An 18,920-nucleotide genomic window follows, 5' to 3' on the forward strand; every position below is an offset into this window, starting at 1 on the left:
ATGTTCCTTTTTTGTTGTGCTTTAATTGTTTGATATAATTTATCAGTTAAAATGTATACGAGCCTGTTGTTGTCATATAGGTAGGTTTTCAAGCTAGGAAAATACTTTCTTTAATAGGTGCTATTCAAATTTTATATTTCCTCCAGAGTTAGTTTCATTAATTTGTCTTCCATGGTACTTCTCAGAAGTTGTCAAATTTATTTTGAAACAGATTTTTGAAATATGCTTTCTATATCCTTTTAAATTCTGTAAAATCTGTGGTAATGTCTCCTAGGTCTTGATATTTTAATTTTAAAAATGTATAATTGATATTGTGCAATAGGAAGTAAAGGTGTAAAGGAGCAGAAGAAGTGGGAGGGGTAGGGGAAAGGAAAGAGGGGAAAAGAAAAAAATATGAGAAAAGGAAAACAATGGAAACAAAATCTTTGCACATAGGGAGGGGTGGAGGGGGTGAAGGGAGGGCAGGGGAAGGGGAATAAAATAATAACCAAGATACTCATGTAATGGCACAAGATCCCCATGATGTATATAAATGTACCTAAAATTTATACCTAAAATGTACCAATAAATTTAATGGGAGGAAATAAATAAATACACAAGGCTTTAAGGCCAAGAGGGCTGGGAATGAATTGTTTCAAGCCATATAGCACAAGAACTTCTGACCCCAACTCATGCATCCCACAAAACTTCCCTTGAAAAATGGATGGAGAAATAAGGTATTTCTATGATAAGGAGCACATCACAAAGTTCATGACCACTAAACTAGCATAATAAAAAATTCTCAAGGATGTCTTACAAATACCAGGTATGCCATAATTTGCCTATGTGTTTATAATTGTTCACTCTCTCTGTTGAACTGTTCCCCAATCAATATGTAATGACCTTCTTTATCTTCTCTGATTAGTTTGGCTTGAAAGTTACTTTGTCTAATTGAAATTCACTGTTGTCTTCCTTGTGTTCAAGCATTCCTAAGAGAGATGTTTATAGCAGTAAATTCACACATCAGAAAAACAAAATGGAGTGAAATAAATAACCAAGTGATGCACTTCAAAGTCCTAGGAAAACAAGAACAAATCAAAGCCAAAGCTAGTATAATGAGGGAAATTATAAAAATCAGAGCAATAATTAATAAATTTGAGACTCAAAAAGTACAGAGAAGCAGTGAATCACACAGTTGGTTTTTTAAAAGATTTTTTAAAAAATAGACAAACTCAGTCAATCTTAAAAATACAAATCTATGCAATTTGAAATAAAAAAGGTGAAATCACAATGGATATGCTAAAATCCTGAATATCAGTAGCTACTTTGAGAACTTATACTTTCATACAATCACGGAATGGATAAATTTCTTCATTCATATAAAGCACCAAAGCTGAACCAAAAGGATAAAAAAATCTGAATATCTTAATGTCAGTCAATGAAACTTAAGAATAAAAAATTATTGACTAAAAAAAGTCTAAGTCCCAAAGGATTCACTATCAAATTCTACAAGAACTTTAGAGAAGATCAAATGCCAATACTCCTCAAACTTTTTAATGAAACTGAAAAGAAAGCAACACTCCCATAGTCCTTCCTGGAAGCAAGTATTATCCTGTCTCCAAAACCAGAGAACTACCCAAGAAAAAAGAGAATTATGGGCCAACCTTGTTAATGTACATAGATGTGAAAATTTTTAACAAAATACTGACAAACGTAAAGCAGCAAATCATCAAAAAGAGCGTATATCATGACCAAAAGAAATTCATTCCAGGGATACAAGGATATTTCAATATATGCAAATCAGAAACAAAACAATTTCTGGATCAATGAAACAGAATAGAAGACAGAAACAACTCCAGACACATTAAGTTATCTTACCTTTGACAAAAAAGCAAAATTCCTTTCCTGGAAGAAAGCCTCTTTAACAAATGATGCTGGAAAAACTCACGCTGAAGATTAAAGCTAAATACTTACCTCTCACCACCATAGACAAAATTGAAACCAAAAGCATTAAAGATCTAAACATTAGAATTGAAACAATCTGCTGGAGGACAAAAAGATGTAAAACTCTTGAAGACATGTAGTTTAAGACTTTCTCAACAAATCCCCATCTGCATAAGAAATAATACCAGCAAATGGGATCACATAAAGATACAAAGTTTCCACACAGCAAAGAAAAACACCAACAGAGTAAAGAAACAACCAAAAGAATGGGAAATATTTTTTGCCAGCTACTCCTCAAAGGACTATTATTTAGAATATATACAGTACTAAAAAAAAAAAAAAAAAGACCTTCCCCTCAAATTAGAGACCCAATCAAAAAATGGGCATCAGAAATGAACATACACTTCTCAGATGAAGAAACACAAATGGTCAATAAAACCTGAAAAATATTCAACCATACCGGCCATTTTAAAAATTCAAATTAAAACAATTCCACCTCACTCCAGAAAGAATTCCATCTCTATATACTGAAGACATCAAATAACAACAATGCTGGACAGGCTGCTTTACTGTTGGTGGGAATGGAAACTGGCATAACTCCTATGGAGCCAGGCATGGTGGTATAATCCTGTAATCAGCACTTGGGAAGCCGAGGAAGAAGGGTCACCCAAAGTTCAAGCACACCCTAGGCTACATAGTGAGTTCAACATCAGCCAGCAATACAATGCAAGATGCTATCTAAAACAAGGAACACATACACACATACACAGACACTGCACAGAAACAAACAAAAACTGCACCAAATACTATGGAAAAATCAGTATAGAGATTTTTCAAAAACCTAATAGAAATTTCACTTGATCCAGATACTCTCTTACTAGCTATCTTTCTGAAAGTATTAAGGAAAAAATATTGCAGCAATGCATGCTTACCTAAGCTTATAACAACACAATTCATAATAGCTATATCTTGAAAACAGCATAAATGTCCATTAAAAGATAGGTAGAACAGCATTAAGAAAAATTAAATACTTAGGAATCCATCTAATAAAGGAAATAAAAGACTTTTACCATTGTAAAATTACAATACTCTAAAAAGGGAGATCAAAGAAGATATCAGAAAATGGAATGATATCCTTGTTCTTGGATAGAAAGAACAAATATAGTGAAAATGGCCATACTTCCAAAACTGTTACAAAGATTTAATTCAATGCCAATCAAAATACCAATAGCATACCTCACAAAACTATAGAGAAAACATTGCTAAAATTTATTTGGAACCAGAAAAAACCTGTAATGGCAAAAGCCATTCCAAGCAACAAAGGCGAGGCAGGGGGGCATCACAATCCCTGATCTGAAATTACACTACAAAGCTACAGTGGTAAAAAGAGCATGGTGATGGGGAAAAAAAAAAAGCTATCCAAAACAAAAGACCAACAGAGCAGAAGAGATCCAGAAACAACTCCAAACACACTCAGCTACCTTATCTCTTTTTTTGGTATAAATGCGGATATCTCTCTCTCTCTCTCTCTCTCTCTCTCTCCTCTCTCTTCCTGCCTCCCTCCCTTCTTTCCTTCCTCCCTTCCTTTCTTTTTTCCATTGTTTATTGGTACATTTTGGGTACACAATACAGTTACATTCATCATTGGGCACTTGTACCATTACGTGAGTATCTTGGTTCTTATTTTTTCCCCATTCCCCTACCCTCCCTTCAACCCTTCCACCCTTCCCTATTTACAAAGACCCTGTTTCCATTTTCTTCCTTTTCTCATATTTTTTTCTCCTTCTTTCCTCTCCCCTACCCCTCACACTTCCCCTACTGGTTTAGACCTTTTCTTCCCATTTCACAATATCAACTATACATTTGATTCTTATTTACACTTTTAGTTTTTCACACCAGAGAAACTATTTGGGATTTACACATGTGTGTCCTATTTATTTCACTTAAGTGTATGGCCTCTATGTGCATCCATTTAGCTATGAATGTCTCTAGTTTCTTGTTCTTCATGGCTGAGTAGTACTCCATTTTATTTAAATAAATCTTCTTTATCCAGTCTCCAGTTGATAGGCAATTGGGGTGTTCCCAAGTTTTACCTATTACAAATTGGGCTTCAGCCACCTTCGACAGAACGGTCAAACATCTTCACCGAAAGCAAGATAATCTCTTTAAAACTTGAAGGGCATTATGGTGGGTAAAACACACCTTGATCATATTTTTCTAATGAAAATATATACTTTGGCAAAATTGTATATGGTGTGTATGTCAGTAGTTGCATGGGGAATATAGGAAGCAATCTTGTGTTCACCCACTTGGTACAATGAACAGCAAGGTGTGTGCATGTGTAAATGAGTGAGTTTTACCCACATCATGTGCTTTTTACATTTCTGTGTATTTATAATTTCTTAAATTGCAGGTTTTCTTGTTGAATTAGCCCAGTTCAGTATAATGTGGCATGAAAATCCACTTTACAACTTTGAGAGGAGGCTGATGTGATTCATCAGGTGTTCTACTACTGATGACTTGGATCATGTAAGCCAAAGAAGTTAGCAACGTACAACAGAGAAGTAATGAAGTAAGAGCTTGATTTGGATAAGGAAGAAAACAGTGATGTAAATAAACATTTGACTAGTCAAAATGCTACAAAACGGTCATGTATACCTGAACAATTTAACAATAGAACTAGGTCAGAAAATATCAATTTTTGCCAAAGGTGAAAGATATTGGTCAGAATTTCAAGACTGGAAATTGTAATAGATAATATGCCACAAGATATTTTGAAATACACTAATAATAAAACACAAGTTAAATATTCTTATGCATCAATAGTAACACTAAAAAATGTGTCATGATACCTCACTATCTGAACTAAAACCTTCATAGCAGGACTTTATCGTTCTGATGGTGCAAATCAGATTCTAAAGGATTTAAGGAGAAGTGAAAGATATGACATTGAAATTTTTTTGAAAAATGACACTCAAGAGATTTAGTAGCTTTCAAAATTGCCTATGTTTGAGGCTCAAAAGACCTACCCAGAAAGAAAATAATCTGACAATTTGGTTGCTATTCACTCATTTTTAGAAAGCCTTGTTTTAAACTGTCAAGCAATCTATACATTGTCTGAACACAATTCACAAACAACTTGCATCACTTTGTGATTACTGGAGGTTTTGGCAATATTTTCCAAATATGCTATAAAAATATATGCCCTGGGGCCAGGGATTTAGCTCAGTGGTTCTGCCACCTGCTTCACAAGTGAAGGTCCCAAGTTTGATCCCCAGTACAAAAAAAAATTATGCCCTGGAAGATACAAAGACATTTTACACACTGAATTTAGAAACTTATCCTGGAAGTCAGCCACCAGGTCTTTATCTGTGCAGTAAAAAAACTATACTGAGATAGATCTATCCATGGCAAAAGCTGGCTGGGGAAATGGGCATAATCTGTTAATTATAAGATCCTAGACACATGTGTGGAACAGTTCCCAAAGCCTTGCACATGGACTTCTCCTGAGAACTCAAATCTTTTCAATAGGATGCCCTGAGGCATAGAATCTCAGCACCCCCTTTCAGGACCAATTATGTAGAAATTTTCATGGGTTTCCTCTTTTTTTTCTCCCCCCATTAACTTTATTGGTACATTTTAGGTATAAAATACAGTTACATTCATCATTGGGATCTTGTACCTTTACATCAGTATCTTGGTTCTTATTTTTTTCTCCCTTCCCTTGCCTTCCCTTCACCCCCTCCACCCTTGCCTATTTGCAAAGACCTTGTTTCCATTTTTTTCCTCTTCTCATATTTTTTCCTTTCCCTTTCCCTTTTTTCCCTTCCCCTACCCCTCAAAATTCCCCTGCTCTTTTAGACCTTTTCTTCCTGTTACATAATATCAGTTATACATTTTTAAAATTAAAATATTAAGATCTAGGAGACATTACCACAGATTTTACAGAATTTAAAAGGATATAAAAAGCATACTACAAAAATTGTTTTTGAAATAAATTTGACAACTTCTAAGAAGTAACTTAGAAGACAAATTAATGAAACTAACTCTGGAGGAAATATAAAATTTGAATAGCACCTATTAAAGAAAGCATATTCCTAGTTTGAAAACCTACCTATATGACAACAGCAGACTCATAAACATTTTAACTGATAAATTATATCAAACATTTAAAGCAGAAAAAAGAAGGAGCACTTCTCCCCTCATTTTAGGAACTCAACATTGTGCTAATCCTAAAACTAGATAAAGAAAATAGAAGAAAAAAGTATGAACATAGATAGAAATTTGTTTAACAAAACAAACTCTTGGAAGTCATATCTGGCAGTAGGTAGAAAGTGGTTTTATGATAGGGATGGCAGTGTTGGTTCAGCATTGTATGATCCACCCCCAAAAGTCATCATTTTAACAGAGGAAAGGAGAAAGCCAATTGGACTAAATTCTACAGCGGTTCATGGTAAAAGCTATCAGGAGACCAGAAGTAGAACAGAACCTTCTCAACAGATCAAAGACATGTACTCCATACTTCCAGCAAAAACTCCTATGAATGGAGACGATACAATGCTTTCTCTCTAAAGTGGTGAAAAAGGGCAGATATGCCTACACTTCATCTGTCCATTAGACTTTGAAACATAGGTCTAAACCAAAATAGTCTGGCAATAAAATGACACAACTAGGATAAGATTGGCATGGCAGAAGCAAAATCTTTGTAGATGAAATGATCATCTACAGAGAAAATACTAAGAAATCTCTAGGAGCCCCTAGAACTTGTATTTGAATTTAGCAGGATTAGAAAACACCAGGTATATATAAAAATTCAGGTCTGTGTATACTTTCTATAAATGAAGAACTGGATATTGAACTTTAAAAGTTATGTAGGAGTACAAAGGACCCAGAAAAGCCAAAAACAAAAACAAAAACAGTGTTGGAAGACATTTAGCACCTAATTTTAAGACTTCTTCTAAAGCTACAGTAATCAAGGCAGTGTTGGTGTACGGAAAGACATACAGATCATTGGAATAAAACAGAGAATCTAGAAATAGAACCACACATATATGGCCCACTGAGTTTTGAAAGATTATTTAACATTAGCATTTTATAAAATATAAACTCTATTCAAGAGGCAAGGAAGAGATAGTGTCTTCAGCAAACAGCACTAGAACACCTGGTATCTGTATGTAAAAATTTAACCTCAACCCTTTTTTTCCATACATGAAAATAACTTGAAAGGAGGTATGAACCTAAATAAGAAAGCCTAAAAGTATAAAATTTTAAGAAGAAATTATAAGGAAAAATATTTATGAAATTCAGGGTAGGCAAGAACCAACTAGGATACAAAAAACATGATGTATAAAAGAAAAAAATGATAAATGATTCCATCAAAATTTAGAACTTTAAATGACATCATTAAAATGAAAAGATGTCCTTAAACAGATCATATTTACAATACATATAACCTCTAAGCAGAATATATGAAGAATTCTTAGAGCTCATTAATAGACAATCCAATTAAAATGTAGACATAAGAAGATGATAAATAGCCAGTATAGCACAAGGAATGGTATGCAACTCTAGAATCAGAAAAATACTAATCAGTACAATAATAAGATTAAATTATACACTCATTAGGAAGATGAAGTCAAAAGTTTTAAAAGCCTTGTCATGACTTTTTCTTTTTGTTGGATTCTCCCCCCATTTGCGTTTAATTTGTCACGCCAAATGGATTCATTCTGCTGGGTTTCCTGGGGTTGTGATTCTCATTGTCTTTTCCTAGGGTATTGTCTAAAATTTTCTGGAGTGCCAGTTTGGTATTCATGAAGTTCCTGAGGTCCTCTTTGTCATGAAAGTATCTTATTTCTCCATCTATTTTGAAAGATAGTTTTGCAGGGTACATCAATCTGGGTTGGAGGCTGTTTTCCTTTAGGGCTTGAAATACATCACTCCAAGCTCTTCTTGCCTTGAGAGTTTGCATTGAGAAGTCTGCTGTGATTCTGATGGGCTTTCCTTTGTATGTGATTTGTTTCTTTTCTCTCACTGCTTGTAGAATTTTATTCTTCTGTTGGATTTCTGGAATCCTAACTATTATATGTCTATGTGTAGATTTTTTTGATTAAGGCTAGCTGGAGTCCTATATGCCTCACTGATCTGTATGTCAAGTTCTTTTCCACTCCTTGGGAAGTTTTCTGCCATCACTTCTGTGAAGATTTTTTATGTCATGTGCACTCTCTCCTCTTTCTTCATTGACTCCAATCAGTCTTATGTTATTCCTCTTTGCATGACCTAGCAGCTGCTGGATTGATTTCTCAACAATTATAAAGCAACTTTTCTTTTCCTCCTCACTAATTGCAATCTTATCTTCTATATGTGAAATTCTATCCTCACACTGGTTCATTCTGCTGCGCACACTTTTGATGGAGTTTTTAATCTCTTGGAAATCTGTCTGTATCTGTTTTATGGATTCCATTTGTTTCCTATGTTGGGATTCCATCATGTTCCTCAGCTCCTCTATTTTTTTAATCTGTGTCCTCTCTAGATTTATTAATCATGTCTTGGACCATGAGCAAAATATTTGCTGTTATTTGAGTAATTATTTCTGATTTCATTCTTCCCAGATCTTCTTTCGTTGCCAGTTCAGAGAGTCCAGGTGGTTGAGTATCAGATTGTTCTATCTCGTTTCCCTTTGAAGTTGCTGTAGGTGATCTGGAAGTATGATTTTGAGGCTTGTTTATATGTCTTCTCATTTCCACAGGAGGCAGGGGGCGCTTCTGGCGCCTTCTCTGCCCTAGGAGCTTGGTATGGCAGCAGGGGAGCTTCCTTCCGGGTGCTGGGACCGGCTCAGCTTCTCTGCCCTAGGAGCTTGGGATGGCAGTGGGGGAGCTTCCTTCCAGGTGCTAGGAGCCTGGGAGGGAGGCGGGGAGCTTCCTTCTGGGTGCTGGGACCAGCTGAGCTTCACTGCTCTAGGAACCTGGGATGGAGGCGGGGAGCTTCCTTCCAGGTGCTGGGACTGGCTCACTTTCTTGGCCCTAGGAGCCTGGGATGGCAGCAGGGGAGCTTCCTTGTGGGTGCTGGGACCGGCCGAGCTTCACTGCCCTCTGAGCCTGGGATGGAGGCAGGGAGCTTCCTTCTGGGTGCTTGGACTGGCTCAGCTTCTCTGCCCTTCTTGGCCCAAGGAACCTGGGATGGAGGCAGGGAGCTTCCTTCCGGGTGCTGGGACTGACTCACCTTCTTGGCCCTAGGAGCCTGCGATGGTGGTGGGGGAGGGTACTTCAGGGTGCTGGGACCGGCTCACCCTCTCTGCCCTAGGAGCCTGGCATGGAGGTGGGGAGCTTCCTTCCAGGTGCTGGGACTGGCTGAGCTTCTCTGCAGTAGAAGCCTGGGATGGAGATGGGGAGCTTCCTCAGTCAACTCAAATTTTGCAAGAAGACGGGTTTCCTCTTTATTTAGACAGTATAAAAGGACACATCGACACCATGAAGACTCTGCTATCATAACTTTCTATGACAGCTCATATGTGTGTTTCCCAGACCCAGGATGTACTTTCACCCTCTTTATTTACTCAGTCCAAGCAGACTCTAGAGAGCCACTTTCTCTGACTCTTCACTTTTACTTTCTCAAATAAACTTTGTCACTTGTTTTGGTCGTTTTGTCTAATTCTTTGTTTGAGATAAGCAGAATCTGGAATTCAACTCTGAAGGAGAGGCAAGCAACCTCATTAATGTTTGGTGAGTCATTGTTTAGAAACAAGCTACTTGATAACAATATGATGTTGTGATGTTTGCATCTATTTCAAAAGATGACCCAAATGTCACATGATAGCTGACTGACAAGTAACCACTGATGCTACGTTTACTTAAAAAACAACAGTTGATCAACACAAGAACTACTTGCAAGAACAAAGTGGAGAGTCCTAAAAAAATATTGCATGTTCACCATATAGAAACATATAATACAATGCTTGGACTTCAGAAAGACAAACATTGGTCTCATATGATGAAAAAAACACAAAGTAGTATTGATAGTCAACATTACACCATGACAATAAGAGAAACACGGTGATGCATACCTGTAATCCTATCACTAAGGGGTGTGTGTGTGTGTGTGTGTGTGTGTGTGTATGAGGCAGGAGGATCCTATAGATTCAGTCAGTCTGTGTGATACAGTGAGTTCCAGGCTAGCCTGGACTACATTATGGTAAAGAAAAACAAAGTAATACTGATACTATCAACATTACAGCATGATGATAACACTGATAGTGCAGCTGGGCTTGGTGGTATGCTGTGGGGACAGGAGGCTTAGGCACTTGAGGATCTGTGAATTCAAGCTCAGCCTGAGCTACAAAATGAGTTTAAGGCTAGCCTGGACTACATAAAAAGAACCAATCTCAGAAAAAAAAAAAAGACAGTAAGTCTTCAGGACAAAAGAAGCTAGAAATGGTCACACGTTACAATAAAATCAAAGGCAGAGTAGATGTTGATGACTTATACAGCAATTATGAGGTTACTCAAAACACAAAGCATTGGCCAATGGTTGTGGTTTACTGGGTCCTATATGTGTCAGATATAAAATATCAAAGAAATTTTCTTAGAGAACTGGTACTAGAGTTGGTAAATGATCAGTTTCAACAGCAGACAAACAATATGTATCTTTCCAAAGAACTCCACAAAAGAATTCTGGAGCACATCAGTGAACAGACAGGTGAAGCAACAAAAGAACCTCCTAAGAAAACAGGAAGACCAGCAAGATGTCAACTATGTCCTTCCAAAGAAGATAGGAAAGCAAAACACATGTGCTACCAGTGTAAGCAGTACTTTACATAGAACATACTGTTCTGATGTATTAAAACTGCCTTATATGTTAATTGAAGCAAAGATTATTTTTGTGGGAGAGTTTCATTTGTATTTTTATTGTAGTTCATATAGGAATATTTGTTGTTACTTACAGATCTCATAAGCAAGTAAACAGTTCATGTAGAAAATGGTGATATTTACTGTAACCACTCATTACATATATGATGTTTTGTTTTACTGAATAACATAATAGGAAGTTCCACAAAAGAGGAAGACAAGTGATGGGTATGGCCTGCCAAACAGCAAAGAAAAATTAAGTACAAGTGCTGTCAGTGTGAGCAAAATTTGTGCATGGAACATGCTGTTGTCATCTCTGAAGACATGATAAATGAAGTGAAGATTATTTCTGGCAGTTTTGTTTGTATTTTCATTGTAGTTCATACAGGAATTTATTTCTTTATTTTTTAGAACTTGTAAGCAGCTGATGTTGAAAATTTTTTTATTCTTCATATTCATTACATATTAAATTTTTAATATTTTATTTTCCTGCTAAGTATACATTCTTTAAAATAAAACTCATAAAATTAATATAATTCATTAATTGAAATACTCCTAAAAATAAACATGAGTGTTATACACCTCCATAATGTACCTTTTCTAAATATTTATTGTGATGCCTGCCAATAAATGATGCTGAAGATTAAATCTAGACCCATAACTCTTACCATGTACTAAATTAACTAGAAATGAATCAAAGATCTAAATATAAAAACAAATAATCTGCTGGAAGACAGAGTGGGTAAAAGTATTGAAGACACAGGTATGGGCAGACTTTATGAACAAAACCCCAATTGCACAGCAAGTATTACAAAGAATCAACAACTGGGATCTCATCATATTAAAAATCTTTTGCACAGCAAAAGAAATCTCCAATAGAGTGAAGATACAACCCACAGAATGGGAAAAAAACTTACCAGTTATTCCTCAGAAAAAGGGACTAATATCTAAAATATATAAAGATAATAAAATCAGATAAAGAAGGATAAGCCTGAGACATATTTAGGTGAACAGATGAACCCTGAGAGCAGGATTTTAAGTGAAATAAATCAGACATACATTTAAACATCACATCGTTTCTCCTGTGTGAGAAACTCAAGGGGTAAATGATAGATACTCGGAAGTGGGAAGAAAATATTCAAATGGGAAGGGGAACAAGGCACAGGATAAAGAAAGGGAAGCAAGGGAGGGAATAGATTTAAAACTTTTTTTAAATGAAAAGAAAACAATAGAAACAAAGTTTTGTAAACAGAGAGGGAAAGAAAAATTGAATGGAAGGGAGGGGAATGGGAAAAAAAGTCAAGATACATCATGTACAGGTACAAATTCTCCATGATGAATGTTAAAAGTACAAACTTAAAAATAAATTAAAGAAGATGGGTGGGTAAAAAATGTGGTGTATATACATTATGGAGCACTACTCATACATTAGAATACACTTAAGTTATTTATATGTAGCCAGAAGAGACCCAGAATAGCAAAAGTAATTTCGGGCAATAAGAGCAAAGCAGGGGGCACAGGAATACCATACTTCAAGCTATACTATAAAGCAACAGTGATGAAAATAACGTGGTACTGGAACAAAAACAGATACGAATCAATGGCACAGAATTGAGAATTGAGAATACAGAAACCTCCCACACATATTCAACTATTTGATCTTTGACAAAAGGCCAAAACATATGTTGGAGAAAAGACAGCCTATTCAACCAGTGGTGCTGGGAAAACTGGTTATCTGTTTGTAGAAGAGTGAAACTGGATCCTTATCTCTGACCTTATACTAAATTAAAATCAAAATAGATCAGAGATCTAAACATTAAAACAAACATTAAACCAACTGGAAGATAAAAATAGGTAAAACATGTAAAGGCATGAGAGCAGGAAAGGAGTTTCTAAACAGAACCTCAATTGCCAAGAAAGAACAGTGAGAATCAACAAATGGGATTATATCAGACTTAACAGCTTCTGTACAGCAAAAGAATCAATCACTAGAGTGAAGGGACAATCTAAAAAATAGGAAATAGTTTTTGCCAGCTACTGCTCAGACAGAAGACTATTATATGGAATATACAAAGAACTAAAAAAAAAAATTAAACCACCTAAAATTAAAGACTCTGTCCAGAAATAGGCTAAATGTGCAGACATTTCACAGAAAAAAACCATACAAATGGTCAACAAATACATGAAAAAAATATTCCATGTCTTTGGCCATCAGAGAAATGCAAATTCAAACAACACTAAGACTATATCTCAATCCAGAACGAATGGCAATCATTAGGAAATCAAATAAAAAATGCTGGCATGCCTGTGGCAAGAGAGGACCCCTTTTGAATTGTTGGTAAGAATGAAAACTAGTATAATCAGTATGGAGATATCTCAAAGAATTGAAATTAGAAATTCCGTATGATCCAGCTACATACCCCTCCTAGGTACCTTCCCCAAAGAACTGAAGTCATAATATGATAGCAATATTTGCCTATCAATATTTATAGCTGTATAATTCATAATAGACAAATCCTGAAAACAACCTGTATAACCATCAACAGATGGTTGAATAAACAAACTATGGTTTCTAAATATAATGGAATAGCACTCATCTATAAAAATGACCAATTTGAGACATTTGTAGGAAAATGGATGCACCCACAAAATATAATGTTGAATGCAATAAATCAGATAAACAAGCTTAAATACTGCATGGTATACCTCAATTGGGTAAGGCAAAGTACAAACAAAGAAATTGATAAAGGATGGATAGTAGTGAGGGACAAGGGGATGGCTATCATCCGACAGGGAAGTGTTCCAAGGGAAGAAGGTGAAGGATGAGGAGGAGAAGCTGGGGAAATGAGAGGAATAACAAGTGTCATGTAGACAATCCTAGTAACTGCAATGTAAATATTATACGCCATAACAAAAGCTATCACAGTATCAACAAGTATGAACCAAAGGGGAACCAGAAGAGGAGGTGGGAGGGAGAAGAATAGGTATGGGTATTAGAAAAAATGAAAGTTGTAATATATACATGTAACCACTCCTCAAGATGACTGTAAACTACATCAGCTGCAAACATTCACTTATAAGAAATACTTATTTCTCTCCAAGACTTTACCTAACCTTTTCATCTATATTTCTACCAATTTGATCATGATTACTTAATCAGTTTCACACATTCTCTGAAGTTCTCTTCTGAGCCATCAGCAGAACAACACTTACAAAGGTTTTCTTTAGTTTGCTTCTCCCCTCTTACAGGCTCTGACCCTTATTTCTAAAATTGCTGCCATATTTTCAGATATTTGTTATAGACACACCTCACTTCTGTAGCACTTTTATCTTAGTCTATTTGTGCTTTTGGCTCAGAACATCCAAGGCTGGATAATTTAAAATTAATAGGCCTGGGATTTAGTTCAGTGGTTTCGCCACCTGCTGAGCAAGCACAAGGACCTGAGTTCAATTCCCGGTACCAAAAAAAATTAATAGAAACTTATTTTTCATGGTTCTGGAGACAAGGAAGCCCAAGACAGAAAATAGCATCTGGTGAAGGGCTCTTTGCTTTCATCCTATTACACGAGTGGGAAAGTTAGTAAGAGTGCATGAGTGTATACATGAGAAAGTAAGTGCAATATACTATCACAATTTAGATTTTAAATGTTTCCCCTAAAGGCTCATGTGTTGAAGGCATCTCAAATGTAGCAATGTTTGTTGTAAGTGGTGTCTTTGGACCTTGAATGTACATGAATATACAATGGTGAATTGACAGTCTTCAAAATATGATATTAGAGATACTGGTTATTCTAATGACTCAAAGGAAAAGAATTATTATACACAGGACTTCTGTGAACCCTTTCTTGGGTTCACAACTGGAAACCAAAGGAAACCTTGAATAAATCCCCTCACTTCACTTGCTTTCACCTGACTTTAAAAATTACTCATTTGGAAAGTTATGTAGGTGAGCAATATATTATTACTCTACCACTATTTTTCCTGTACTTATTACCTTTGACATGTGGTTCATGATAATGGATGCCTAAGTTACTCCTCAGAGACTTGAAGGCTGCTTTTATTGAAAACACTGAGTCTACTCAGGCCTACACAGGTTTACAGTAGGTGCCCTTTTGATATCAGAACATTGAAAACTCCATGCTCAAATGATTGGTAACTGCTACCAATGTGTAAACATACATTACAAGAAGCCCATTAAAGTACGATCACAAATACACAGACCACTGGTTTCTTCACCACTTATCACCACTTCATTTTTAATCCCATAAATATCCCCAAATTGTATCCTCAAGGACATAGATTTGAGAATTGAGTCTTCACACCTTCATGCTTGGTCATCTTGCAAAACTCACTGTGCCTTAATGACTGACACACTGTGCAATGGTCAAAAAAATTTAATGTTCTCTCAAGAGCGTCTTCTACATTGTTTCCCAGTCATGTCTTATCATCACTTACTCTAAAGCAATGAATATGTATTTTTGCTTCTTTTTCCTGATTACTTTTACTATCCTAAGAACTGATCATAGGAAGGGGAAGGGCATAGGGAAAACATAAGAACCAAGATGAATCATGTACACATACAAATTCCCAAAGCTAAATGTCATCATATTGTATACCTAAAATGTACCAATAAACTTAAAGAATCAACTATGAAAATCTATAAAATATCCATACCACATTCTGCAGCTTCAAAAGACTTAGAAACCAGAATGAAAATTGAAAAAAGAATCTCATCACTGCATATACCTTTCCCATTCCATTTCTTGCCTCAAACTGCTTTTCTATTCTTTTTCAATTGTCAATAATTTATGTATGGAAGAAGAAATTGTTTTAAACTATAAAACTTGTTTTAATATAATTTAGATGAGGCTTAAAAAGTAAAGTGATAAAACAAAAATTCAGCATACATCTAACAGTTGCAGTAACAAATTGTTATAAAGATAAGTAGAATCACATTTTGAAGTCGTGCTAGGATTAAACATGGGGACTTTGGGAAAAAATGTGGACTTCTAAAGAAAATTAACAATTCCCATATTTTACATTTAACCTTTGTGAGCACATCTATAGTAGTTATTAAAAGATAAAAGCCAAAGTGCTATGATTAGTAAAGATGAAGAAAATACTCTAGTGGTAACATCAAATCATATAAAGTAGAGGGAATTAGGGCTGGGGATTTAGCTCAGTGGTTTTGCCACCTGCTGTGCAAGCGCAAGGACCCGAGTTCAATCTCCAGTACCAAAAAAAAAAAAAAAAAAGTAGAGGGAATTATTACAAAAGAAAATGTTTAATAAGAATCTATACAGTTGGGCTGAGTGTGGTGGTGCACTCCTGTTATCCCAGCACTCAAGAGGCTACCGCAGGAGGATCACCATGAGTTCAAGGCCAGCCTGGCCTACACAGTGAGTTCCAGGTCAGCATGAACTGCATAGCTAGACCCTGCCTCAAAAACCCAAAAAATAAAATAATCTACACACTAAATTTTATCTATAAAGTTTCAGGACCAAATAAAAACATGGACATGAGTTATTTAGCAAAACTGTGCTCATGGGGAAACCACAGTCTTTCTGTTCATTCTCAACTAGTTATTCCTTTTTCCTGGTTTTTTTTTTTCTTTTCCTTTTTCCTGTTATTAAATAGAAGTAATTTCTCAAAGTCTCTTCATTATTCCTTGTTTTCTGTTGATTTCTTCCCCTAAGAGGAATGATATACTTCCAGAGAGAAACTCTTTAGTCTGCAATAGCTTAACCTTCTGTCTGAAGTTTTGCAATTTCAACAGCTTTGTCTTACATCTCTATCTAGCTTTTCAAATGGAAATAAAGTCCCCACAAAATGAAGTCACTGCCTTAAATGAAGTTACTCTGACAATTAGAAATGCTTTCATATCAGATGGAAATGAGTTATTTCTCAAGGCCAATTCTTTCTTACTGGATGGGTGAGATAACTAAGAACAACTGAAATAATGATTATTTTTTTCCATTAAGTTTATCGATACATTTTAGATATAAAATAGTTACACTCATCTTTGGGATCTTGTACCTTTACGTGACGTATCTTGGTTCTTATTTTTTTCCCCTTCTCCTGCTCTCCCTTCCACACTTCTCTATTTGCAAAGACTCTGCTTCCATTTTTTTCCTTTTCTCATTTTTTCTTTTCCCTTCTTTCCTTTCCCCTACCCCTCCCACTTCCCCTACTCCTTTAGACCTTTTCTTCCTAATACATATTAATTATACACTTTTAAAATTACAATATCAAAATTTAGAGGACATTACCACAGATTTTACAGAATTTAAAAGGATGCAGAGAGCATATTACAAAAATCCTTTTTTGAAATAAATTTGACAACTTCTAAGAAGTATCTTGGAAGACAAATTAATGAAACTGACTCTGGAAGAAATATAAAATTTGACTAGCACCTATTAAAGAAAGTATATTCCTACTTTGAAAAACGTACTCATGATGACAACAGGCTCATATATATTTTAACTGAAGAATTACATCAAACATTTAAAGGAAATTAACATTTTAGGAAATCAACATTGTGGTAATACTAAAACTGAATAAAGATAATAGAAGAAAAAAGTATAAACATAGATAACAATTTGTTTAACGAAACAAACTACTGGAAGTCAGATCTGGCAGTATGTAGAAAGTGGTTTTGTTATATGGATGGCAGTGTTGGGTCAGCATTGGAAGATCCACCCCCAAAAGTCATCATTTTAACAGAGGAAAGGAAAAAGCCATATGATCCTGTCACTAGTTGGAGAAAAAGTATTGGACTAAATTCTACAGCTGTTCATGGTCCAAGCTATCAGGAGACTAGACGTGGAACAGAACCTTCTCAACACATTAAAGACACGTACTCCATACTTCCAGTGAGAACACCTTACATGAATGGAGAAGATACAATGCTTTCTCCCCAAGGTGGGGAACAAGGGCAGATATGCATACTCTTTGTCTGTCCATTAAACTTTGAAACCTAGGGCCAAACCAAAATAGTCTGGCAATAAAATGACACAATTAGCATAGGACTGGCCAAGATATAAGTAAAATCTTTATATGTAGGTGAAATGCTCATCTACACAGAAAATACTAAGAAATCTCTAGGAGGCCCTAGAACTTGTATTTGAATTTAGCAGGATTAGAAAACACAAGGTATATACAAAAATTCAGGTCTGTGTATAGTTGCTATAAATGAAGAACTGGATATTGAAATTTAAAAGTTATGTAGGAGTACAAAGGACCTATAAGAGAAAAAAAAAAGTGTTGGAAGACATTTATTACTTAATTTTTTTTTGGTACCAGAGATTGAACTCAGGATTGAACCCTTGTGAGGCAGGCAGTGGAACCACTGAGCTAAATCCCCGGGGGCCTTAATACCTAATTTTAGGATTTCCTCTAAAGCTACAGTAATCAAGTCACTGTTGGCATAAGGAAAGACATATAGATCACTGGAATAAAACAGAAAATCTGGAAATAGAACCACACATATATAGTCCCCTGAGTTTTGACAGATAATTTAACAAAAACATTTTATAGAACATAAACTCAAGAGTAGTGTTTTCAGCAAATGGTACTAGAACACCTGTATCTGTATGTAAAAAATTAACCTTAATCCTTTATTTCCATACATAAAGATAACTTGAAAGGATCTATGAACCTAAATATGAAAGACTAAAACTATAAAACTTTAAGAAGAAATTTTTTTTTGGTACCAGGGATCAAACTCAGGACCTTGCGCTTGTGAGGCAGGCGCCAGAACCACTGAGCTAAATCCCTGGCCCTTTAAGAAGAAATTATAAGGGAAAACGTTCATGAATTTAGGGTAGGCAAGAATTTCCTAGGATACAAAAAACATGATGTAATGAAGAAAAAAATTGATAAATGAGATTCCATCAAAATTTAGAACTATAAATGACATCGTTAAGAAAATGAAAAGTAGTCCTTAAACAGACTGTATTTATAATACATATAAACTATGACCAGAATATATAAAGAACTCTTAAGGCTCATTAATAAACAACCCAATTAAAAAGTAGACACAAGGAGATGATAAATAGCCAGTACAGCACAAGGAAAGGTGTGCAACTCGAGAATCAGAAAAATACTCATCAGTTCAATAACAAGATCGAATTATACACTCATTAGGGAGATGAAGTT

General features: G+C 35.5%; 1 protein-coding gene across 11 annotated transcripts in view; it reads right to left on the reverse strand.

The window, feature by feature from the left end:
- LOC147828441 (histone demethylase UTY-like) overlaps positions 1–18,920 on the reverse strand; it is a 258,477-nt gene that overhangs the window by 23,462 nt on the left and 216,095 nt on the right. The window contains exon 28 of one of the 11 annotated variants that reach the window (XM_087209912.1): positions 3,324–9,292. The exons of the other annotated variants lie outside the window; for them this stretch is intronic. Coding sequence (XP_087066038.1) covers positions 9,205–9,292 — 88 coding nt within the window. The 3' untranslated portion in view covers positions 3,324–9,204. Of the gene's footprint in view, positions 1–3,323; positions 9,293–18,920 lie in introns of those variants that run through there. 11 annotated transcript variants of the gene reach the window in all.

Source organism: Heterocephalus glaber, unplaced genomic scaffold (assembly GCF_053883595.1).
Source record: "Heterocephalus glaber isolate CG9 unplaced genomic scaffold, H.glaber_assembly_v1.0 deba00001072, whole genome shotgun sequence".
Lineage (NCBI taxonomy): Eukaryota > Metazoa > Chordata > Mammalia > Rodentia > Bathyergidae > Heterocephalus > Heterocephalus glaber.